General features: G+C 36.5%; 2 protein-coding genes across 4 annotated transcripts in view; one reads left to right on the top strand and one right to left on the bottom strand.

Moving 5' to 3' along the window:
- The window catches only part of arhgap42a (Rho GTPase activating protein 42a), a 36,792-nt gene extending 19,798 nt beyond the window's left edge, over nt 1-16,994 (bottom strand). For both annotated transcript variants that reach the window (XM_067376309.1, XM_067376310.1), the window contains exons 1-4: nt 16,621-16,994; nt 15,528-15,623; nt 10,322-10,383; nt 2,165-2,236 (exon numbers count right to left, since the gene is read on the bottom strand). In XM_067376309.1, the coding sequence (XP_067232410.1) occupies nt 2,165-2,236; nt 10,322-10,383; nt 15,528-15,623; nt 16,621-16,774 (384 nt within the window). In that variant the 5' untranslated portion in view covers nt 16,775-16,994. The remainder of the gene's footprint in view (nt 1-2,164; nt 2,237-10,321; nt 10,384-15,527; nt 15,624-16,620) is intronic.
- A 2,238-nt stretch (nt 16,995-19,232) lies between these two features.
- Nucleotides 19,233-25,267, top strand: fbxo40.2 (F-box protein 40, tandem duplicate 2). 2 transcript variants are annotated; one of them, XM_067376279.1, is made up of 4 exons: nt 19,233-19,340; nt 19,611-19,650; nt 21,626-23,503; nt 24,310-25,267. In XM_067376279.1, exons 2-4 carry the CDS (start codon nt 19,648-19,650, stop codon nt 24,505-24,507), a joined length of 2,079 nt encoding a protein of 692 aa, XP_067232380.1. In that variant the 5' UTR covers nt 19,233-19,340; nt 19,611-19,647; the 3' UTR covers nt 24,508-25,267. The 2 variants fall into 2 exon arrangements, with proteins under 2 accessions (XP_067232380.1, XP_067232381.1); XM_067376280.1 differs by lacking the exon at nt 19,233-19,340 and having other exon boundaries at nt 21,628-23,503; nt 24,310-25,266.
- The last annotated feature ends 5 nt before the right edge of the window (nt 25,268-25,272 follow it).

Below are 25,272 nucleotides of genomic sequence, written 5' to 3'. Positions count from 1 at the left end.
AACTTTATAATGGCAGTGTACAGAAACCACCTGTGTAAAACTCAAAAAAGTGCATCCATCCATCTTAAACGTACTCCGCACGGCTCTGGGGGTGGAGTACGTTTAAGATGGATGGATGCACTTTTTTAAATATTTTAAAACAGCCTATTTTAAAAAGGCTGTTTCCGTGCGCTGTCATTATAAAGCTTAGAGCATCAGGGTGATTATTACTATATCTCTGATTGTATTTGTCTGAAATAAGAAAGTCATATGCACCTAGGATGGCTTGAGGGTAGACTTGTGCCGATATTCGGTAATGCGATAAATCGCGATAATGAATATGCACGATATTGTAATCATCGGCACTTCAGAATACCGTAAATAATAATTTATTACCAATTATTAATTTTTTATAAGGCAATTAAGAATACTTTACCCATCAATCGTATAAAATGCACAACACCGCTGTATTCTGCGTCAAAAGGACACGCGCTCAGATGTAAACAATCCCAACGTGCACGAGAAGAACATGGCGGAACCAGTGAAGGAGACAAGCTGAATGAAAGTGCGCGTTCACTCTCTGACAGCAGAGGGCGCTGATGGAACAGCAGCGTGCAGCGGTTACCACGGAAACCGTGCAAACAAAGTAACTGCACTAGTGAAGTTTTTAAAATGCTTCAAACAGCCATTCATTTTTTTGTAATCTCAGTGTTGTTCATCACAGCACCAAAAACTGAATAACGTTACTTAAAAAAGACTTAAAAGGATATTTATTTTCAAACCTAAACATTTTTATATTTTAATCTGGACTACAACCAAAGACTATAGAATTATGGACATTCAAGCAATTTCAGACCATCGGGTCTGTATATCATTATACTGAGCTACCGTGATGATGCATTGTGGCACACAAACTCTCATACAGACAGTTAGCTGCACATCAAGTGACAGAAACTGGTTGTCAGTGCTGTCCTGTGATTTATCACTAAAGTAGCTTGGAAACTCAAAAGTTATAGCATATATTTTTCTACTTTTGAAGTAACTACTTGCAGCCCACAGCTTCACAATTAATAAAGAGAGACGGCTAATTCACACACGCAATCGCTCTCTCATTAATACTTTCAAATAAATGTACAGGTACTGAGCTAATTTATCTGTTTCTGATTTACAACAAGCAGAAATCTGTAAGAAATGTTTAGAAGTTAAGAACCATAGATAAAATAACTGCTGAAAGTGAGCACTCTTTCATTAGAAAATAATTGATAAAACAACATTGATAATAATAAGAAATGTTTCTTGAGCATCAAATCAACATATTAGAATGATTTCTGAAGGATCATGTGACACTGAAGGCTGGAGTAATGATGCTGAAAATTCAGCTTTACATCACAGGAAAAAAATACATTTTAAAATACATTCAAACAGAAATAGTAAAAATATTTAACAATATTACTGTTTTTAGTGTATTTTGGGTCAAATACATGCAGCTTTAGTGAGCATAAGAGACTTTCTTCAAAAACATAAAAAAAAAATCTTAAAAAAACAAAATGTACTGTATATATAAAATATGGAATATCTAAATGTTATTGTTTTTACAGTTTTCATTCAGTATTTTCGTTCCAAAATTAACCTAATATTTACATATATTAGGTCAGAAATAGAATGTTTGAGACAGTGGATATGTGCACACATTTGGGGGAGGTTGAACAGCCGGACTGCCATTCCCTTTGGCCTCCATCATGTCTCAATGACTAAGTTAAGCGAGTTCCTTAGCAGCTCTTGCTGAAGAGCATTGGGCCAAAACGCCCAAATAAGGCATCAAGTGTTTTGGCTCTGAATCTTTGAGCTCAACAGCGCTCCAGCTCTTCTAATATGGCTGGAGGGGTCACATTCACAGATCACCAGGGCTCCAATGCAGCACAAAAACCTAATCTCCTAGAAAGAGTAAAGCTTTAACTAGAGTCTGGTCATAAACATGCCCTCTAGCGCAGAGCTCACAAATGCTATTTCATGTTGGTCAATGTGGCATTACAGTATCTGGCTATAATTTGACTGCTCTTGTCTTCAACAGGTGTTTGTAATTTCCCCTCTATATTGACCGTATAGGATCCTGTCGCAGTGTAGGTAAAAATTACTTTCCGCTGACATGCAGAACATTAACTCACAATGGGGTCTAAGAACTTACTTTGGCTGCTCCAATCTGCTCTTTGCGAAACTTCTCCAGCGGAGTGATCAAGACGTCATCAGCGTTCTGTATCTAAATAAAAAATAAATAAATAAATCATTTTCGAATAGTCAAGTATGAAAAAACAATACCAATGAATCATCCATCAAAAACCCTTAAAGGTGCCATAGAATGGAAAATTGAATTTACCTTGGCATAGTTGAATAACAAGAGTTTAGTACATGGAAAAGACATACATTTGGTTTCAAACTCCATTGTTTCGTCCTTCTTATGAAAATCTCATTTGTTTAAAAGACCTCCGAAGAACAGGCGAATCTCAACATAACACCAACTGTTACATAACAGTCGGGATCATTAATATGTACGCCCCCAATATTTGCATATGCCAGCCCATCAGACTAGGTAAGCAAGCAAGAACAATAGCGAAAAATGGGAGATGGAGCAATAATAACTGACATGATTCATGATAACATGATATTTTTAGTGATATTTGTGAATTGTCTTTCTAAATGTTTTGTTAGCATGTTGTTAATGTACTGTTAAATGTGGTTAAAGTTACCATCATTTATTACTGTATTCACGGAGACAAGAGCCGTCGCTATTTTCATTTTTAAACACTTGCAGTCTCTAAAATTCATGAACACAAATTCACTCTTAATAAATCTCTCAAACAGTGTGTAATGTTAGCTTTAGCCATGGAGCACAGCCTCAAATTCATTCAGAATCAAATGTAAACATCCAAATAAATACTATACTCACATTATCCGATGCATGCATGCAGCATGCATGATGAACACTTTGTAAAGATCCATTTTGAGGGTTATATTAACTGTGTGAACTTTGTAAATGCACTGTATTATAGTTGAAATCTCGGGGGTGGGCAGTGCAAGGATTTAAAGGGGCCGCAGCCTGAATCGGTGTATATTTAATGATACCCTAAAATAGGCAGTTAAAAAATTAATTTAAAAAATCTATGGGGTATTTTGAGCTGAAACTTCACAGACACATTCAGGGGACACCTTTGACTTATATTACATCTTGTGAAAACAAACGTGTTCTATGGCACCTTTAATAAAACATTACCATATAATCAATAGTCCTTGAGGAAAATTTTTGCTTTGTACAGCCTTGAGATTGCAAGGCATTGCATTATAAATAGCTACAGGGATATTAAAACAAAAAGACCAGATGAAAACAAGTATGTAAGGTGATATTGATAAAAAAAAATGTGATATTGTTTGAAATATTTCGATTAAAGAAAGGAAACGCAATATTTCTAAATAAATGTCGAGTTTTTCACCTTATGACAAAAATGTCAACATCCGCTCAAATCAAAGTAGTGAAAGTATTTACAATTCACCCATTTTACAATCTCGAGTGTTAAAAACCACATTTAACAATGTGGTGCTGAGTGTGTGAACTCACTGACATCAGCCTGTTTCTGCTAATAGTTAACAGCCGGCGAACAGTGCATGAACAGTATCCAAGGGAATTACGTTTATTTACTGTAAAATAACGGCGCTATAATTAGTACCATTTTCATGTAGGCACTCCGATTGGAAAAACACACAATTACATACACTAGTTCCTTTTATACACTTTCCCAGGCACAGCACAGAGGACTTCATGTCTCGCTGGAGAATTGGTCAAAATAAGTTCCACATGCTTGCCTGCGCTCAGCCAGCGGCAGCGCTGACCATCCATCTCTACAGGCTCCTTCCACCCACATCAACATTAATGGAATTTGCACTTACAAATAATAGAAATGTACAGACTCCCAAGCGGGTCCAGATGTATGCTATAGGCTTTTAAAGGATATAAGTGACAACTTCATTTTTAAAATATGAGTGCATTTCCTGTTCTGCTCATGGTGCACAGCTGTCTTTCCCTATAGTGTAAACCAGCATATTTATACTAAAATGCAGTTTAGTTTACAGTATATGTTATACATAAAGTACTGAGCTTTCATTTTAAACTTTAACATTTATTGCAATGCACCAAACAAGTCAAACAAGCTTGTCATACATAAACATGCGTGATAGACTTACATGCATTAGACAGATGAGCTGCATGTGGCCACAATAAAGTATCTATGTATTTATGTGGGATTCATGTGGTTTTGAAAAACTTTTACTTTTTTAATATTTTTTTACCCTTACACCTTACACATAAGCATACACATATGTTATCATTATTTTCAACAATATTTCAAAAGTGTTTAAACTTGTTTAATTCTTTACAAACTTTAAGAAATATTCATTCAGAAATTTAGTAAGTCTTTGGGAAGTCACATTACATAATATTTTACAACCTGAACTAATCGTGTCTTGTCATAAAGAGGTCAAATTATTTTATATATATGTTGAGAATTAACTCAAAGTATATATAGCATGTGGTGTATATAAATGCACCACATGCTATTTTTAATAAGTCCAGATTAAGTCATTCTCAGAAAGACACAATGTCTTTTGCAATATAGCTTAAGAGCCACATTAGAAGAATGGCAACTGGTTAGCATCAGAGACCAATCACAGGCATGGTCAACTTTGGAGAAGTATTTCTCAGGAATGCGAAATAGCAAATATGGTAGTGGTACTGTAGCAAAACGGAATACTGTACATTTAAAAATGGTCACTATTGTAATGGGTGGAATCTTAATGTAAGATGTTCAATATGATCAGCATAAAGATCTTAATCAGGTGAACTAAATTTATTTTTTCTAGAACAGAGGGTTCAAAAGTTAAAACCATTTGAAAAAATGAATAACACTGGTGGTGGTGTTAAGCCCAAGCCGACGCCGAAGAACTAGTGGTGACGAAAACAGACTGTGGGGTTGGCTCGTGTCTGGGTCCAAAGTTGCCCTGACTCACCAAACTGACGCTCGACACTCGACGGCCAAGTAGCACATCCGTTCTGCGCCTGCGTAAGAAGAAATGCCTTTCCGTACCAGCAGGTGGCAGTAGCAGAACAGCCAATCAGAATGATCAGATGGCCCGACAGATCGACAAACTCCGACGTCGATTCGATACGTCGAATTGGCTGGAAAAAAGCCTATGAAGACCAACTTCAGCTGACGGTGCGGAACACACTGAGAAAACTTAGTCGGCCGATGAACAAAAACTGCCCAACAACCATCGGCTTGGTGTGTTCCGGGCTATATAGAGTTAGACCTAGAGACCCCAAAGTTGGTGTTTTGTACTTTTTTGAGATTCACATTGTAGAGACTGAGTATTCACCATGATGTGCTTTGATTATTATGCTTGCTGTACATGCTGTATTACTGTGCTTGCTGTGCTCACAATGCTTGCAGCTGAAGTGCTTGCTCTGCTTGCGGTGCTTTCAAGGCTTGGCCCCATATCACTGCTTGCAGCTATATTTATATGTAGGTTTATAGTTCATAGGTTATAGTTTTATGTAGATTTATACAGGTAATATTTTTTCATATGTTTATATGTCTGTTTATGTTCATATATTTTTACATAAATTGCACCGTGGTCCTGTGAGGCACGACATTTCATTCCTTTGTATGTCTACACATATCGCAGAATCATAATAAAGCTCACTTGAACTTGAATTTGAACAATAAGCACTCAACTCATTAAAGCAAGTGGCCTTTCAGCACTTCAGATACAGCAGAGTGCCGAGCACTCCACTGGGTGCAGACAGTCACTCTGTTTGCTCAAGAGTTTTTCCCGTCAAAACTTCCCATGGCCCTTTTTAGCCAGAGAGGAAGCTTACTTCTTACATCAGTCCGATCCATCATGTGGGAAAATGCCTCCCACTTAAAGAGGAGCATGCTGGCAGTGCGCCTAAGATGAAAGTACCAGTGGATATGAAACTGTCTGCAAATTTGGCAGAATGCAATGGCAGAAGTTCAATAAGACACTACAGTTGTGTTTACATAATGATTCACCGTTACGTGAGACAGAGCCTCTGGACCTGACCGTCTCGACACTATGCTCTAGTAACACGGAGTACTTCCCATCTGCACCCCTGTGGGAGGGCAAAGCATTTACAGGGAGTTATTCACCCCTTGGCTCTGTTATTGTATGTCTATGAATGAAAAGGCCCTCAGGGACTTTCTCAGCTTGACGGAGGTGTTTGTCATCCTGAGAGGCCCAGAGCAGGAGTCTGTGAGACTGAAGCGTAACACGGCCACGGTCTGCAGGAAGTAAAGAAACTGTAGGAGGCTGCTGGGTAATTCTTCCCCTGAGGCTCTTCACACAGCTCCGCTGACCCATTCTCTTTTCTCCAACGAACAATGGATGGGACTGAAACTGCAGCCTGGATGTGGACCAACTGGGGCTCTCCAGGCAAATGCAATATATTTAATATCCTCTTGCGCAAATCAAGTGTTTCCATGTCAAAATGAATTGCCTTTGCTTTGGGCATTGACACATTTTTAATGTAATCCACTTTCAGGGTCATTTCTGTTACGCGTGAATATGCTTGTGATGTAATTAAGCAAGTACTTCCATAAAAAGGTTATATTAGACTTTCAGAAATATGCTATGCTGAAGCTCAAAACCCTTTATTTTTTAATTTTAGCTTGATCATAAACAAGATAAGATTTACAGGATGCGTAACGATGGAAATAAAGAGCTAAAGTTAGCCATCTGTTGGATTTTGATAATACAATACAGATTTCTGTAATAATCCAAACTGGATGGACTATTGTAGAATAAATCAAACCAACTATCATTACAAAACATCAGAAAACTACTTTGGCTACGTTCACACTGTCAGTCCAAATCCGATTATTTGTCTATCCAATTGGAATCTAAAATTAGTTAGCTATGTTTCCATTACCCTGTTTTTATGCGCAATTTTGAAGTATCGCATCAAAAATGAATGATGGAAACGGCAAATTTCGGGGGGGAAAATCCCTTAATTCGCAAAAAAAGTTTTTATGCTCACTTGAGGTGATTTTTGACAAATAAATTCTGAAGTAGCAAACATTACTACTAATTGGCTGTTTCCGCCGATGATGTTTTAATTACTGATGGTTACTAGGTTACCAATACCACCGTCATCCGCTCGAACAACTTAATGGAAACGCACCTAATTCACAACTTTGAAAAGATTTGGATGAAAACCCAGCTAGTGACTGTCCACACTGTGTATAGCATCTGTTCAGATCCGATTTGTGTCTTTCATTCTTTCCATGCCGTTCTGTCGTTTTCTGGGATATTTGCATTGGTTGCTATAGCAATGACGTTGCGTTGGTAGGTATACGCCACAAACAACAACAACAACCACAACATGGAGGGGTTTGCAAAACAGATGTTGTCTTATTTACAACAATATTACAATATTATATTACAACAATGTGTAGCCACCACACTGGACTACTACGTCTTATGAAGCAGCGGCAGAAACATAGGAGGCTGATATGAGCAGTTTTATTCCAGTTTCAAAACATTTCTATGTTATATTGTCATTTTTTTGCTCTGAAAGTCATATAAACCATGCGAAATCTAATCAGAGATTGAAAGCAGTCAGATTGAAACGGATTTCCAAAAATGTGATCTGAATAGGATTTCAAACCACATATGAATAAAGCTCGAAATGGATTTGTAAAAATAGCTTTTTAATGTGAATTTTTGCCGTTCACACTTGCTAAATCTGACCGGATATGAATCGGATATGCACAAAAATCAGATTTGGAATGACAGTCTGAACTTAGCCTTTGACAACTGAAAATTATATCACTTCCTGGTAGAGGATGTCATTAATGAACTGGGCTTCTTAGTTAAAGTTATTAAAACACTAACAAGATGGAAAGACTTCAATTAGCCAATAGAAAAAAATGGATAAATCTGGAATATTTCTTATAACTTCATCTTAGAAGTTACAAAATCTGACCAAAACCAAAAGTAACCAATTTCAAATTCAGTCATATGCCATATGACTGTCATATGTTCACTTCATTGTGACATTGTGATGGAACAAAACTATGAATCTTTAAGAGTGAGAAATGATGAGAACATGAAGGAGCAGAAATGACTCACTAACATGACATATTACACCAAGGAAGCATTACTCTCGCTGAGAAGTGAAGCAATGTTGTGATCTAGAGACTGGAAAAGTAATCTTTAAAGGGTATGAGCTAACAACACAATGTGTCATGAGTGGATGACCTAAGGTTTGACCTCAGAGTTTTTTATTAAACATCCAGACACAAGCCCAGAAAACACAATAGATGCTTGTCTTTGTTAGAATAGAGGCTGCTGTCCTATAGTCACACCACTGCAGCTAATAACTTGGGCTTTGCATTTAGAAAACTTGAGTTTTAGATTTGGCCACAAGTCAATCTGCTCTAATAAAATGATAAAATCATGATATATTATATAATCACTAAAGATTGTCTAAAGAAAAAAAAAATCATACATACCACTTGAACATTATTTGTCTGTTTATAAATTTCAAACACAGGTTATTGCAGCTATCAATATATTTATGTACACTACCATTCAAAATTTTGGAGTCAGTATTGTTTGAATACTTTTATTCAGTAAGGATGTATTAAAGTGATCAAAAATTACAGAAAAGACATAAATGCTCAAATAAATGCTGTTTTGAGCTTCCCATTCATTTAATAAAAGTCAATTAATATCCATCTAAAAAGACATATCATGGTTTCCACAAAAATATTAAGCAGCAACTGTTTTTAACATTGATACGTTTCTTGAGCATCAAATCAGCATATTAGAATGATTTCCGAAGAATCATGTGACACTAGAATAACAGCTGCTGAAAATCAGTTTTGCCATCACCGTACTAAACTGCATTCAAATGGAACACATTTATTTTAAACTGCAAAAATATTTCACTATAAATCTGTTTTTACTGTATTTTTGATCAAACAAATGCACCCTTGGTGAGCATAAGAGACTTCTTTCGAAACCATAAAATGAAAGATCTGACCAACCCCAAACCTTTGAAATATAGTGTCTTCAATCTATATTGTCAATAAAAGAAACTCCAGTCAATGTATGGAAAAGTGTCTCATGAATCCCAAACAAAGCTGCATGTTAGTTAACATGTGGGTAGGGTCACCAGTGAAGCACAGAGGACCATTGTTTGTCTGGTGAGGTCTTTCACTGCTGTACTATGACTAATGATCCACCAGCTGCAGCAGTGAACGCCAGTATATTCCCTGGCAACCCGTTGCCTTATGAATAATGCTCATAAAAGCACCTATTAGCTGCTGTAGCTGATGGCAAAGAAGATGCTATGAGTGATATTTCATTATCATCTGCACTTTCTGATCTATGCCGATTCCTTTCCCTCCACGAAGGGTCATGACCTACAGAAAGCATCTTTTGGTAGACGGCCCGTTTCTCATAACACTCAGACTTGACTGCAGAAGCTCGCAAAAAAACTCTCACTCAAAATAGTAGTTTTATTACTTCTGGCCAAATCTAAAACTCAAGTCTTTTCAAACACTTACGGTGCTAAACCACTAGACTAGAAGTGTGCTATGAAGCTTTATCCGTGTGTGAACAATACCACATAAAAGGAGCAATAAAGAGACAACTACTACAAAAGCAAACAATCACTATGGTTACTTAAATTTACGATGCCTGTGGCAAATTTGAAGTGAACCACATCATGTGGTGTGTTTACAGCAGCCATCACTGAGATATTACACCCAAATAACCATTCAAAAATTATTTTTTCTTCCTTCCTTCCTTCCTTCCATGGAAAGCAAAATCAGACATTTTTACTTTCATTCAGCTAGGATGCCTTAATGACATTTAGAATATTACAAAAGATTTCTATTTAAAAAAAAATGCTGTTCTTTTAAACTTTCTATTCATAAAAGAATCCTGGAAAAAATGCATCACAGTTTCCACCAAAATATTTAACAACACAAATATTTTTAACATTGATAATAGTAAAAAATATTTATTGAGCAGCAAATCAGCATAGTAGAATGATTTCTGAAGGATCATGTGACAGTGAAGAGTAATGATGCTGAAAATTCAGCTTTGCCATCGCATTTTAAAAAATATTAAATAGAAAGTTGTATTAAATAGTAATAATATTTCACAAAATATTGCTGTTTTTACTGCATTTATGATCAAATAAATGTAGCCTTGAAAAGCAAAAATTAAAAAATAAAAATATTTAAACAGAAACAAAGCAACTTACAAGTCGTCGTCTTTCCTCCTCCACTGTGTTCAGTAGCTGGGAGAATTCCTTGAATGACTGGGCTGTGATAAGAGAGAAGGAATTCCAATCATGAATCCATCGGCTCTGGATCTGTAATTACTCTATCAGCACATCTTATTTTGCCCTTTGAACTTTTGGCATAAAGGAAATACAGAAAACCTGCACATTATATTAGCCAGGCAGAAAAAAATACCATGGCCACCCACAACTGATCAATGCACAAAGGGGTTTTCAAGAAACAGCAGACCACATGTTCAAGATGAAGAAATGTGAGAGTAACATAAAGCACATTTCCTGTATGAGGCCTGCTTGTGTGCGACAGGGTCAGACGTAATAAAAAAAAAAACAAGATAAATAATTTAATTTCACAAGCCACATTGCATGTTTTACAGTGATCCTTTATCCAGTGTTCCAATATGCCTTTTTTAATGTTTACAGGACATGATACTTGAAATTTAATCAAGATGTAGGATAAAACCAGCACCCAAGAAATTATTCAAAACAGAAACGTGGGAGAAAATCTACAATAAACCTCTGTTGATATTATGTCACACTACTAAAAGCATATGAGGATTCTGAGTATGTGCTTCTGTTTGTTTTATTGTTTGTTTGGTTTTAAACAAAGGATGCTTTGGCCACATCACTTCCTGTCCTGGGAAACACAGCATTTTTTCTGTTTGGCGATAAGAGAGGGTCCCACCTCACAGTCCCCTTCGTCATTCTTTGGGGATTTTACCTCCCCCAGATTTCCAATTAGGAACTCAGATAAGAACTACTTTCAACTACTTTCTATTAGGAGCACAGACCTAAAGATAAACACACCCTCGGTCATTTAAAAATCATGTTACAGCAAGACAAATATTCTTTGAAGCATAGTAGGAGAATCATAAATCCACTGAGATGCACTCAAATAGCCTTGCTAGGCATCCATGAAATAATATCTATCCTATCGAGATGTTCATTTCACATTAGAACAATCGCTACACTTTCTGGCACTGCAATTTTTCACAAACACATACACTACTGTTCAAAAGTTTGAGGTTATACGATTTTTTAAATATTTTTTAAAGCAATCTCATATGCTCATCTGCAAGGCTGCATCTTTTTGATCAAAACATTACGGTGGCCCAGTAGTGCACAACATAAGTTCACAACACAACGAAATAAAGCCACAACACAACGAAATAAAGCCACAACACAACGGAAATGCTCCCGACCACTTGGGGGCTCTCAAAGCTCAGTAATATTAGTATTCCTTGCCACTGTTCTATAAAGTCGACAGTCTTACAAAGATATCAACACCATGATTAGTTTTAAGTATGTAAACAATGTATATCGATATGAAATATTAATTAAAAATCAACTACGTGCACAATAGCTTTATATTTATACTTGTGAATGATTTGACGCGATACAGCGCATGATGAAGGGAACATCCACCAATTCCACCAAGTGGTTAAAACGTATAATTTGTATTCATTACAATAATTTTGTTTAACATTTAAAAACAGACATGTTGGAATTCCAAAGCTTGTTAGTTCCTGATGGTAAGACTGACAAGCTTTAGAATTTGAATATGTCTTTTAAATGTTATAAGTAATTTTAATGAATACAAATTATACGTTTTAACCACTTGGTGGAATTGGCAGACATTCCCTTCATCATGCACCATGGTAGCACGTCAAATCATTTACAGGTATAAATATGAAGCTATTTTGCACATAGGTTATTTTTAATTAATATTTCATGTCGATATACAATGTTTACATACTGTTAAAACTAATTGTGGTATTGATATGACTGCTGACTCTATAGAACATTGGCAAGGAAAACTAACTTTACCGAGCTCTGAGAGCCCCCTAGTGGTTGGGAGCATTTCCGTTGTGTTGTGGCTTTATTCCGTTGTGTTGTGACTTTATTTCGTTGTGTTGTGGCTTGTTTCCGTTGTGTTGTGGCTTGTTTCCGTTGTGTTGTGGCTTTATTCTGTTGTGTTGTGACTTTATTTCGTTGTGTTGTGGCTTGTTTCCGTTGTGTTGTGGCTTTATTCTGTTGTGTTGTGGCTTGTTTCCGTTGTGTTGTGGCTTGTTTTCGTTGTGTTGTGGCTTGTTTTCGTTGTGTTGTGGCTTGTTTCCGTTGTGTTGTGGCTTGTTTTCGTTGTGTTGTGGCTTGTTTTCGTTGTGTTGTGGCTTGTTTCCGTTGTGTTGTGGCTTGTTTTCGTTGTATTGTGGCTTGTTTCCGTTGTGTTGTGGCATTATTTCGTTGTATTGTGGCTTGTTTCCGTTGTGTTGTGGCTTTATTTCGTTGTGTTGTGGCTTGTTTCCATTGTGTTGTGGCTTTATTTTGTTGTGTTGTGGCTTGTTTCTATTTTGTTGTGGCTTTATTTTGTTGTGTTGTGGCTTGTTTCCGTTGTGTTGTGGCTTTATTTCGTTGTGTTGTGGCTTGTTTCCGTTGTGTTGTGGCTTTATTTCATTGTGTTGTGGCTTGTTTCCATTGTGTTGTGGCTTTATTTTGTTGTGTTGTGGCATGTTTCCGTTGTGTTGTGGCTTTATTTCGTTGTGTTGTGGCTTGTTTCCGTTGTGTTGTGGCTTTTTTTCGTTGTGTTGTGGCTTGTTTCCGTTGTGTTGTGGCTTGTTTCCGTTGTGTTGTGGCTTTATTGCGTTGGGTTGTGGCTTGTTTCCATTGTGTTGTGGCTTTATTGCGTTGTGTTGTGGCTTGTTTCCGTTGTGTTGTGGCTTGTTTCCATTGTGTTGTGGCTTTATTTTGTTGTGTTGTGGCTTTATTTTGTTGTGTTGTGGCTTGTTTCTATTTTGTTGTGGCTTTATTTTGTTGTGTTGTGGCTTGTTTCCGTTGTGTTGTGGCTTTATTTCATTGTGTTGTGGCTTGTTTCCATTGTGTTGTGGCTTTATTTTGTTGTGTTGTGGCATGTTTCCGTTGTGTTGTGGCTTTATTTCGTTGTGTTGTGGCTTGTTTCCGTTGTGTTGTGGCTTTATTGCGTTGTGTTGTGGCTTGTTTCCGTTGTGTTGTGGCTTGTTTCCGTTGTGTTGTGGCTTTATTTCGTTGTGTTGTGGCTTGTTTCCGTTGTGTTGTGGCTTTATTCCGTTGCATTGTGGCTTTATTTCGTTGTGTTGTGCACTACTGGGCCACCGTAAAAAATACAGTAAAACTAATATTATTACTATTTAAAATAAACTGTTTTCTATTATTTCAATTATTTTAAGATGTCATTTATTCCTGGCGGCAAAGCCAATTTTTTTGTGGAACTGAGTACTAATATTTTTTAGGGAAACCATGATACATTTTATTTTCAGGATTCTTTGATGAATAGAATGTTCAAAAGAACAGCATTTATTTGAAATAGAAATATTTTGTAACAATGTTTTTGCTGTCATCTTACTGACCACAAACTTTTGAATGGTAGTGTATGGACATTATTACCGACTGTTTATTTTCTGTTCAATCCAGTATCTCTAATAAATGGATGAGTTTTGTGCATTTTGAGGATAAAATTAGTAACTATATACATTTTAACTTTAAATGGATAGTTCACCCAAAAAGAAAATTCTGTCATTAATTACTCACCCTAATGTCGTTCCAAACCTGTAAGACTTTCATTCATCTTTGGAACACAAATTAAGATATTTTTGATGAAATCTGAAAGCTTTTTGTCCCTCTATTGACAGCTACGCAACTACCACTTTGACACTTTAACAAGTTCATAAAGAGATTGTTAAACTAATCCACATGAATTGAGCGGTTTAGTCCAAATTTTCTGAAGAGACTCAATCGCTTTATATGATAAACAGATTGAATTTAGGCTTTTATTCACATATAAACTTGTGATCAGCAAACATAAACAAAAGCTCAACCAAACCTGCTTCATGTGCGTGAACAAACCTCTTCCGGAAGCTCAAAAGTTCTGCGTATCACATGAGAATGAACCTCATCAGTTCTCGGACATCAAGTGAACGTGCTTGAGCTTCCGTTTACCACAACTGATGTGAGTCGATTAATGTTTATATGTGAATATAAGCCTAAATTCAATCTGTTCATCATATAAAGTGATTGTGTCTCTTCAGAAAATGTGGACTTAAACAGCTCAGTTCATATGGATTAGTTTCAAGATCTCTTTATGAAGTGTCAAAGTTGTAATCACATAGCGGTCTATGGAGGGACAAAAAGCTTTCAGATTTCATCAAAAATATCTTTATTTGTGTTCCGAAGATGAACAAAAATCTTACGGGTTTGTAAAGACATGAAGGTGAGTAAATAATGACAGAATTTTCATTTTTGGGTGAACTAACCCTTTAAAATATTACATTAACATTAAACAGGCCTAAACAGCAAATTATCAGTCTCAACTGTCTAAATATCTAACAATGTTATGACCAAAATTGAGAGCCAGAAAGGAGCATTCTGATTTCTTGAACTTTCTTGCAGACAGTTGTTGTTTGGGTTCATGGTTTTCTAAATGCCAGGCAGCAACTGTCCCAGTCTGATAAAGAACCATCACTGTTGTGTTTGACACTATGGAGCTGTGGTACTACAGCAATGTGCAGTGTTCTCAGCTTTATTAGACATTATTTGTTACTGTTGGTGGGTGACTGAGGACAACAGCTGCAAATAAAAATCTTATAGAGGCACAAACATTTGAGAGATTGTTTCACTAATCGCATCAGTGTTTACAGCATAAAGGGATAATTCACCAGACAAATGAATATTCTGTCATTATTTACGCACTGTCATGTCGTTCCAAACCAAAGACAAAATAATTATTTATAGCTGAATGACCAAGCTGGTCTTTTCCATACAATGAAAGCTGCTATCAAGCTAATTAATTTAAGGCAAGATGTTTAGTAAATAAGGGCACACAAAGCGGTCATATGGTTTCAGAAGTCTTAGGAACTAATTTTATGATTATTTATAGTGCTTTTTTGGGCTTGACTAACTCTGGTTCCCATCCACATTCATTGTAAGGATGAGAGCAGCTCAGACATTCTGCTAAACTTCTCCTTTTGAGTTGAATGAAACAAACTGGTTTACTGGTTTAGAAATGAAGACATGAAGGTGAGTAAATTATGATTTTCAGGTAAACTGTTCCTATTTAAAAAAAAAATTAATTTAATAAATTATATGATTATTCGAATTCACTTATTAAAATCATCTTGATCATTTGCTAACTACTCACCAATGTTAATCTCATCATCTGTCTCTGCATCTCCAATGCATTCAAACTGGAAATCCTGAAGGGACTGGGAAAATTTCTGCACAGCTGCAGAAAGATCTGTCGAATAGACAATTATGTAATGAAGCTTGTCATTTGAGCATATTCACTTTGATTTGTTCAGTCTAACAGGAAGGAGATGACATCACAAATACTTATCAAAGCATTAGTGCAAAGCAAGATTAAGGTCTTTTTGGCAAAACATTCACTGCCTTTTGTTTGGTACAAAAGCCAGAATGAGCCGTCTGCCAAATTGCTCTGAGGCAGAGAATAAAGAAGAAACCTGTGAAAGAGGATATTGTTGAAAATAACAAGATCTATCCAAAGCTGATTGGACCTACAGTTCAAAGACTAAGACTAGTATAGCAAATCCATCTAGAGGGAGGGAGGAGGAGCCTTGCTAGTGAAGCGGCTGATAACGGCACATCTAGTACAGACTCATCTCCTTTCTGATATCATATCAGATCCCAGCTGAATAAACAAGTATTTGATGATGGCACAAACCCTGTACATGTTCACTGTTTAATATTCCTGTTCAATATTAGAGTGGGTAAATATGTGTGTATACACACCAGGGCTGAGAGTGACACCTGAAATGGTTAGCTCATTGAAATGAAACCTTTAGTACGCGTATAAGACCTTTTAAGTTACATAAGAAGCTGTAGTTTCAAGTAGTTAGACAAAATGTCTAGGTATTCAAAAGGGCAAAAGGTCAAATACTAGTTTGGTCCCTTCTTAATAGGGAAGACTGAACTGCACTTTCTCAAGACATCAGTTCTGAGAACATAATTCTCACTCTTAACATTTTGACAGTAAATAAATAAATACAAGGATCACAAACAGCAGCCAGCAACAATTATTATTAAACCAAAAAGAAGATTTATCTGCAAAAAAATAAAAATAAAAAAACTAAGCGTATGTATGTGTCTGGATTTTTATGAAGATGTGTTCTGAGAATCCTTATATATTTTACTGGTACAACAAATTTGAGGGCTTAAACCTCAATAAATCATAGGTCATCTTACATTTAAAAAAAAACAAACGATCTGTAACTTACTTTTAAGCGCGCTGATAAGCATATTTCCATCTTTGATTAGCTCCTTGATGAATTTATTAGTACGATCCAGCTCAATTTCGTGGCATTTGAGTCGCTCTCTGAAGTCAGGACTGTCCAGAAAAGAATCACTAAATTCCAGCGCCGGGAGCCCCATTGTAAAAGTGCGGATGAATGAAAAACACTGAAACAAAACCTGACGAACAGCAGCAACCAGGAAACCTTTAATCCTCGGGAAAAAGTCGATTTCTTAATAATGTAAACTTTCCACGGTTACGAGTCCCGAAACACCGTATCCCGAAACCCCACTTCCGGCATTTTGTTTCCCTGCTCAATCACTGAGAGGTTCAGTAGAGCGAGAAAGCGAGTGTAGCGGTGACTCCTACTGGTCTAATCCCGCTCACCTACAGTAAAACATGAGGACATGATTAGGCGACTGTGCTGTGTTTAGTGTGTAGCCTGTGCAACTACACCCTCCTGAGGTGACCGGAGAAGCTGGACTTCTAGAGTATGAATGGCTCGTTTTTCCAAGACCAAAGGGAGAGAGAAAAAGTGGGGGTAAGAATAACAATTTTATGCTGGATTTATTTTTAATTATCAGCAAATTCTCTGGTTTAATTTAATATAACGTTCATAAAAGTGTTTGATGTAGGCCTACAAAAATATATATAAATTCCATGACATTTGACAGTTTGAAGTTGAACAAAACGAGTAGCCTATAGGCCACATTTGATACAACTACAACTACACACACACACACACACACACACACACACACACACACACACACACACACACACACACACACACACACACACACACACACACACACACACACACACACACACACACACACACACACACAGGTTTGTTTTTGTGAATTGTGAGGACATTCCAAACCATCTTTTCTATCGCCATACCCCTACTCCTAAACCTACCCATTACAGGAAACTGCACATTTTTACTTTCTCACAAAAACTCATTCTGTATGATTTATAAGCCTTTTGAAAAATGGGGACATGGGGTAATGTCCTCATAAGTCACCCTCTCCTTGTCATGCCCATGTTATTATACAAATTTGTGTCCTGATATGTCACAAAAACACACACGTTGATTTTTTTGTTTTTGACATTCCATAGAAATAATGATTTTTATATTGAACAAATTCTATCCCCTAACCCTAGCCTTGCCCCAAACACAATCCTCACAGAAAACTCATGGGGGCCAAAATATTTTCCCACAAAGTACCTGAACCACACACACTTGATTGATACATAATATTTATTTTATTTCATATTCATTAGCTAATTTAATGATTTTACTAATGTAATTAGCTATTGAAAGTATGATATTTTGCCAGAAATTGTGGTTATACCATAGTCCATTTTTGTAAGGTACAATATATACTATATTATACAAAGGTGTAAAGAGTACTACCTGAAAACCATACTTGAGTATAAGTACAGATAGGCTACCTTACAGCGAAAATGACTCCATCTGACTCCAAAAGTCACCAATTCCAATACAACTTGAGAAAAAGTCTTAAGAGTATCTGATTTTAACAGTACTTAAGTATTTTACTCGTTCTGAATGTCAAAGATGCTAGTCCTCGACACCTGAGAGACATGCCAGTGAAAAACAAGTAACAGTTGATTTGTGAGGAGAGCAATCACATGTTTATTTTCTAAAATCAAAATAGCAATAAATCAAGGTCGACGCAACAGCCTCTTAAATGTCTACACTCAAGTCTCAGTTAAGATCCTCATCACCGGCTGCAGTCATGTCTTCATCTCATGTATAAATCACCTGCGATTCACCATCTACCTGCTAATGTCCTCGCATTCGCTTAAAATAGTCTTGTTGACAAGTTTAGGTGAGCAAGGGCAAAATGCACAAGATATAGTACCTTCAATGCCCTGTAGATGGCAATATCACTTCATTTGTCACTTCAAAAATGTAGTCAAGTAGAGAGTAAAAGTTGCTATTATCTTTGATTCTCAGTAAAACTACAATGTAGCCAAAAAGATACTTAAGTACAGTAACTAATTACATTTACTAAAATACTTTATTATAGTATATTATTACGAAGATTTTAACCTATAGCATGCCATTGGCACACCAAACGTTTCTGTAGGGTATCATCATGGCCAAGTCATATGAAAAAGTCTTATTAGTTAATTGCTTCATTTAAAATGTAAAATTTTACTTATTCCTGTGCCAGTCCTGAGATTGCCAGAGACACTGGTATAGGCTCCAGCATCCACGTGACTCTACACAGGACAAGTGGTTTGGAAAAAGAATGGATGGATGCATGTTCCTGAACCTTCTCATAAAGACTAAGCGCAACTACATCAGGAACACAGAATGTATTTTGTGTGCTTGTGCAGCCCAGTCCTAAACAAAAGGATAGACTGCCATCTGGTGACCCACTCATGAAACATTAAAATATAAACAGGTTTATATCTTCTGATCCGTCCTGTCGTCTGTTTGCCCTATGAAGGCAGTAAAGAGCTCTGATTATAGTAAGATAAGTTGTAGGAAAGTTGACAAACAAATTAAAAACACTAGCAAATAAATGTAGAAATAAATTTTCTACAGTATCTACAGGTCATGTGCTACTACCAGCTGAGACAACTATTTTTAACATGACCCACCATCTTGTTCCTTAGAAAGGTCTCTTGGAACAAGCCGGGGAACATCTTTAGATATGGTTCACCCTTTAGGTAAGTTGTTTGGTAACTGTTTACTCAACTGTTTTGCTGTCAGTGCTGTCTGCAACCGCTTATCTTTAAGTATAAGACAAGGTCTTATAAAAGCAGGTACTTTTTAAAGTGAAAATATATGTTTTGCAGGTACTTTTTAAATGAAAATATGTTTTAGCACAAATATAAATGCATAAAGGTCATTGTGTTATAATTATAATTATAAAATGTGTGTGGACACGTTACAGTATACAGACATTTTCACGAATGAGATACTTTTACTTTTTTCAGAAACTGCTGTTGCTCATTGACACTGCTTTGGATAATAATGGTATGTTCATTTAATTTTCTCATTACTGAAATATTGCTTAATAAGTGATATTTTGTTTGTAAACATATATGGTATAATATAGATTTAAGTCCACAAAATATAGATTTTATATATTTATATATTATCATATAATTTATATATTACTGTACTTAGAAAAATTAATATAAGACAGACCTAAATTTACAGTCTTTCTCTTCTGGTAAATGTACCAGAAGTATTGATGACTCATCCTGCACTCATGGGCATATCAAAATAAATGACAGAAGAATGGGAACAGTGTTGCCAGACGTACGAAAATTATCGTATTTGTACGCTAATTTTGACCTCTGTACGATGTGCGATCAATAATGAAAAAAATCCCATAATGTACAATAATTTCAGTATTTTGTGACACTTAAAATGATGGACGTTGCTGGGTTAAAAACAACCCAAGTTGGGTTGAAAATGGACAAACCCAGCAATTGGGTTGTTTTAACCCAGCATTAGGGTTAAATGTTTGTCCAACCTGCTGGGTAGTTTTATTTAACTATTGTTTAAAAATTACTGTATTGCTTAATTAAAATTAACCCAAAGTATGTTGGAAATGAACATTTATTAATATTCAATGAATAATTATTAAACAATAAACATTTATTAAATTGCTTATTAATAAATTTATATTAATACATTTATATTAATATTCTATTAAACTATTAAATTTATATTAATAAAATATTAAAGCTTATTAATAAACATTCACCTTTTGTCTATTATTGTTGCCTCTAATTGCATCTGGTTTTTAATTTCCCAACTATTTTGGGTTAATTTTAAGCTATAGCAATTTTTAAACAATAGTTGGTTTAAATAAAACTACCCAGCTGGTTGGGCAAACATTTAACCCAACCGCTGGGTTAAAACAACCCAATCGCTGGGTTTGTCCATTTTCAACCCAACTTGGGTTGTTTTTAACCCAGCATTTTTTAGAGTGTATAATCGGCTCATTGATCTAGCTGTGTGGATCCTAACGTGAACTTTGTTAGGCACGTCTTCCATCTCATCTCATGTTACATCTTCTCGGCCAATCATTGTGGAGAATGAATCTCTCACGAGCTCAACCCTGCATCCCAATGTGCATACTGTCCACCCTATCCGCCTGAAATAGTATTGAAAATGACTAATGTCACATACTATTTAGGATGCATAGTATGCACATTGAGACGCAGGCCAAGTTAACGTTTCTGCCGCGGCGCTTAGGTCAGTTGCTTCCCACTAAGGCACGCCTAATAATTATTTATGTATTGTGGTAATTTACAGTTCATGTCAGTTGTTGGTCTATAGATAAATAGCTGTATTCTGTACGTTTTACTCTCATGTCACCTTTATTTATACAGCTCTTTTTACAATGCAGATTGTGTCAAAGTATAGCTTTACAGAGATAGAGGGAACATAATTTGGGCTGTACAGCAGCAAAAAATAGTGTGATTGTCCAGCTTATGTTAGTTCAGTATTGATTCTTTCCATTGTAAAAATCATTAGTTATTAATTTAGTTCATTTACCTATACTAAAAAGTCGTGTACGATAATTTTCTTCCAAATACGATAATTTTGAGCTGAAAAAACTGAAGACTTAAAGGGATAGTTCACCCCAAAAATGAAAATTCTGTTGTTATATAAGAAGATGTTTTGAAGAATATTGGTAATCAATACAGTACTACTATGAACTATACTGACGCAGGGAATCAAAGAAACAGGAACCAGGTGTGCTCTAATCAGAAACCATAGTAACAAATGACTGCAAACTCAGAAACTAAACAGAACATGACTATAAATCTAATCAAGACATGATAAAGAAACTAAACATAACCATGACACAACTATCATTAAATCATACATGTTTTCCATCCTGTTTCAATAGGAAATACATCAATATAGAACGAATACTGTGCTTGTCTTTGTGAGTTGCTTTGTTGTGCTTGTCTATTGTGTTTTCCCACAGAGCCACTATAGGAGATCCGGTCCAAGGCTGCACAGGCATTGTGAGACCTGTTACAGCCGCCGCTGCAAAGCCTCCATAGAGGTCTCCGTGTCATGCATGGTCATCAACTGCCGCTTGCTCTGTGGGGCCTTCTTTCACATGTGTAAAGAGGATGAACACTCTCTGCTGTGTCCCAACGAGAAGGTACCCTGCATTAATGCTCACTATGGCTGCCCTTTTACCATGCATCGCTCTCAGCTGGCCAAACACCTTGAGGTGTGTCCCGCAAGCGTCATCTGCTGCTCGATGGAGTGGAACCGCTGGCCTGTCGAGAACCCAGATGTCCCCTTGTATACAAACCTTCTGAAAGAGCTTCACAAGCAGGAATCACTGGACCTTTCCATGGCACTGAGAGACCAGAAACATCTATGTGCCAGGTTGAAAATGAGGAGCTGCTTTCCTGAGTTGATGGAGGAACAAGAAGAGGAACCTGCTCCAATGGAGGAGGACGACAAGGAGGAAGCAGTAGGAAGAGAGCCTATGTGTAATGGGATTCATGTTAACGGACATGGAGGTTCAGTTTTAGTAAATGATCCATCGAAATCTTGTGAGAAATCTCTAAATGAAGATGTGGTCCTAAATGGTACCATTGACAAGGAGAAGTACAATCTATTCGAAAAGATGTTCAGCATGGAAATGGGAGGTTGCAAGCAGGCGGAGGCAGAGGCGTCGAAAACAGAAGATAAGAAAGGAAAAAAGATGCCCTCTAAAGGTTCTTCGTTGACAAAGCCACAAGGAGCTTCTGTAGAGCCTGAGAAAGAGAACGCCGATGTATCCCATGTGGATTTCTCCAAAACTGGATTTGCACCTTGGCAGGATGGCGTCCTGGAGAGACTCGGGCAGGAGGTGAATCCCAGAGAATTCAACATGTACATAGTGCATCACGGGCGCATGCTGATCTCCTTCGGTCAGATGGATGCTTGCACGCCCAGAGAGAGAGATTTTGTTTATGGGAGCCTGGAGCCAATACCAGTCCAGACTCTACATTCTTTCAAAGTTCCCAGTAGTTACAAAGGAAAACGCATTCAATTTAGAGAATGCTGTTCAAGAGTATTGACTGAGCACAAGTGTGTCGACACGTCTGACCTGGATGTATCTGAGAAAAAGATAGATGAGATGTTTGCAACCCTACTCTGTTCTGCAGAGGCTGAGACAAGGGGCCACAAAATAAGCGAGGCGGTGGCGACAGATGGACTTTATGTTGATATCGCAACACAGACGTATAATTTTGCCACAGCTCCCTTCAAATACAACGCAACTCTGACTGAAATTACAGCAGACAGAGATTTGAAACTTCATGTTGAGCTTGACACAGAAACGGTTACCCTCAGACACAACAAATCCACTTCGGCTTTCACGTTCATGTGTGGCCATTTCTTCCGGCGGGATGAATTTGCCTCACACTTTAAGAATGTGCATTTGGATATACAATCCTGTCTGAGTGGCTGGTTTGAGCAGAGATGCCCTCTAGCCTACCTTGGTTGTACCTTCATTCAGAGAAGATTACAGCCCACCACACACAGGGCCAAAGTCTCCTATAACCAAGACCTCAGTATTTTCACCCTCACACCTGAGGTTCCTGCCTCTCTCATGGGCGATTTGCAGACTGTTGCACTAAAGGCACATGTCAAAAATGAAGATTCTCTCAGTAACCTTCCCTTTGAGGTGCTTCACCACATCGCTGGTTACCTGGATAGTTTCACTTTGTCCCAACTAGCCTTGGTCTCACGATTGTTTAGGGATATATGTGCCACGCTTCTGCAGGAGAGAGGAATGGTGGCCTTTAAGTGGCGTAAGAAGTCATACTCTCATGGAGGAGCCCGCTGGAAACCTACCATAGTAAGGCTTTTCAGCATTTGTTTATAACATAATTAATTGCCATTATACTAAATATTTTTATTGTTATACCAATTACTTAAACCAACTAAAATAATGCATTTCAGCATTTGTTTAGTACATAATTAAATTAATATTAAAATATTTTTAATGTTTATTTTCAAAAATAGTCAGCCAACATTTTAAAAAAAATTATAAAAAAATTCTAAAGAAAATTCTAAAAAAAAAAAAAAAAAAAAAAAACCTGAAAAGATTCTAACAATTCAAAATCTGCATAAAATGAAGGTAGGACTGATAAAACTGGTATTAAAATCAGAAACGGAATGAAATGTAATCAAAATTTTGAAAGACCTCATTTTCATTTGCCATTAAAAATATTATATTAAATATTTTTATTTTTATACATTTTTGTACTAATTACTTAAACCAACCATTATAATGCATTTCAGCATTTGTTTAGTACATAATTAAAGGAATATTAAAATATTTTTAATATGTTTATTTTCAAAAAAATTCTATAGCAATGAACTAACCATAATAAGTCATTTGCTTAGTTAGCCAACATTTTTTTATTTTTTTATTAAAAAAAAAAAAAAACTGAAAAGATTCTAACAATTCAAAATCTGCATAAAATGAAGGTAGGACTGATAAAATTGGTATTAAAATCAGAAACGGATTGAAATGTAATCAACATTTTGAGAGACCTCATTTCCATTTTACAGGTTTTAATCAATTTTTAAGTTCAAGGTAAAAGATCTCTTATTGACTATATATTCTCTTCCTCATATTTCTTTATCTCTCTTTCTTAGGTCTGGGAGTTCAGTACTCTTTTTAGCAAAGTGGATAACTGGTGCATCAGCAACACACCATCAATGGCTGAGCACCTGAAACACTGTCCATTCTACCAAACTGAACTGAAAACTGAGCCTTTTGCTCTGGCCAAAATGTTTGACAACAAAGGAAAGGGGAAACACGGTTTGGTTTCTTTGTTTATGGGACGGAAATGATACAACTTTTATTTTGAATTGCTGCATGAACTCCATATTATTTGTAAAAACCTGATTTGCTTACTTGATTAGTGGCCTAGAAATAATGCAGAATCTTATTAATTTTTTGGTTATTTATTAATAATTTTATTTCTAGGTTTAAATAAAATTTGGGATCTTAGATTTTCAGGTCTCAAATTATGTGTTTAATATTTAATGGAATGTAACCTTCTATTCTCTTTGTAAAACTTCTCATTAAAGCAGCATGTGATTATAGTCTAATGACTTCATTATCATAGACGTCCATATCTCTTGTCATGTATACATTTAATATTTTTAGTTCAAACATGAATGTGGACACTACATATTTTTTATGAAAATGCAAACTTTTGAAAACTGGTTTCAAAGTGCAAGGCTGCATTCGAAATCTCATACTTCCCTACTGTATAGTAGGTGGAAAAAAAGCATGACACAAAAGAAGTATGTGCGAATTCACAGTACTCATATAAGAGTAGGAAAAAAGTACCTGGGTGACCTACTACTTCCGGCGAGATTCTGAAGTGTGCATACGGTGGACACTTTACTATCCCATGAGGCCACGGGAGAGAATTACTGATGTAACAGGCCCTGCGTTCCATTTGGAAGGGCTCATCCCAATGCCCTAATCCCTTCAGAGGGTTTACCCTCCAGAGTGAGAGCTTCGAAGGGATGAAGGGTGTAGGGATCAAAAAACGTTTCTTTTGGAACGCACTTCTGCGTCATCTTAACGAGACAATCAAAGAGGAG

This window comes from Chanodichthys erythropterus, chromosome 22 (genome assembly GCF_024489055.1).
Source record: "Chanodichthys erythropterus isolate Z2021 chromosome 22, ASM2448905v1, whole genome shotgun sequence".
NCBI classification, from domain to species: Eukaryota; Metazoa; Chordata; class Actinopteri; order Cypriniformes; family Xenocyprididae; genus Chanodichthys; species Chanodichthys erythropterus.
This window is presented reverse-complemented; position numbering and strand designations above follow the sequence as displayed.

Excerpts from the sequence above, each read along its gene's own strand:
- fbxo40.2 (XM_067376279.1), top strand. Across the intron at positions 23,504-24,309 it reads CCCGCTGGAAACCTACCATA|GTCTGGGAGTTCAGTACTCT; the intron begins GTAAGGCTTTTC and ends TCTCTTTCTTAG.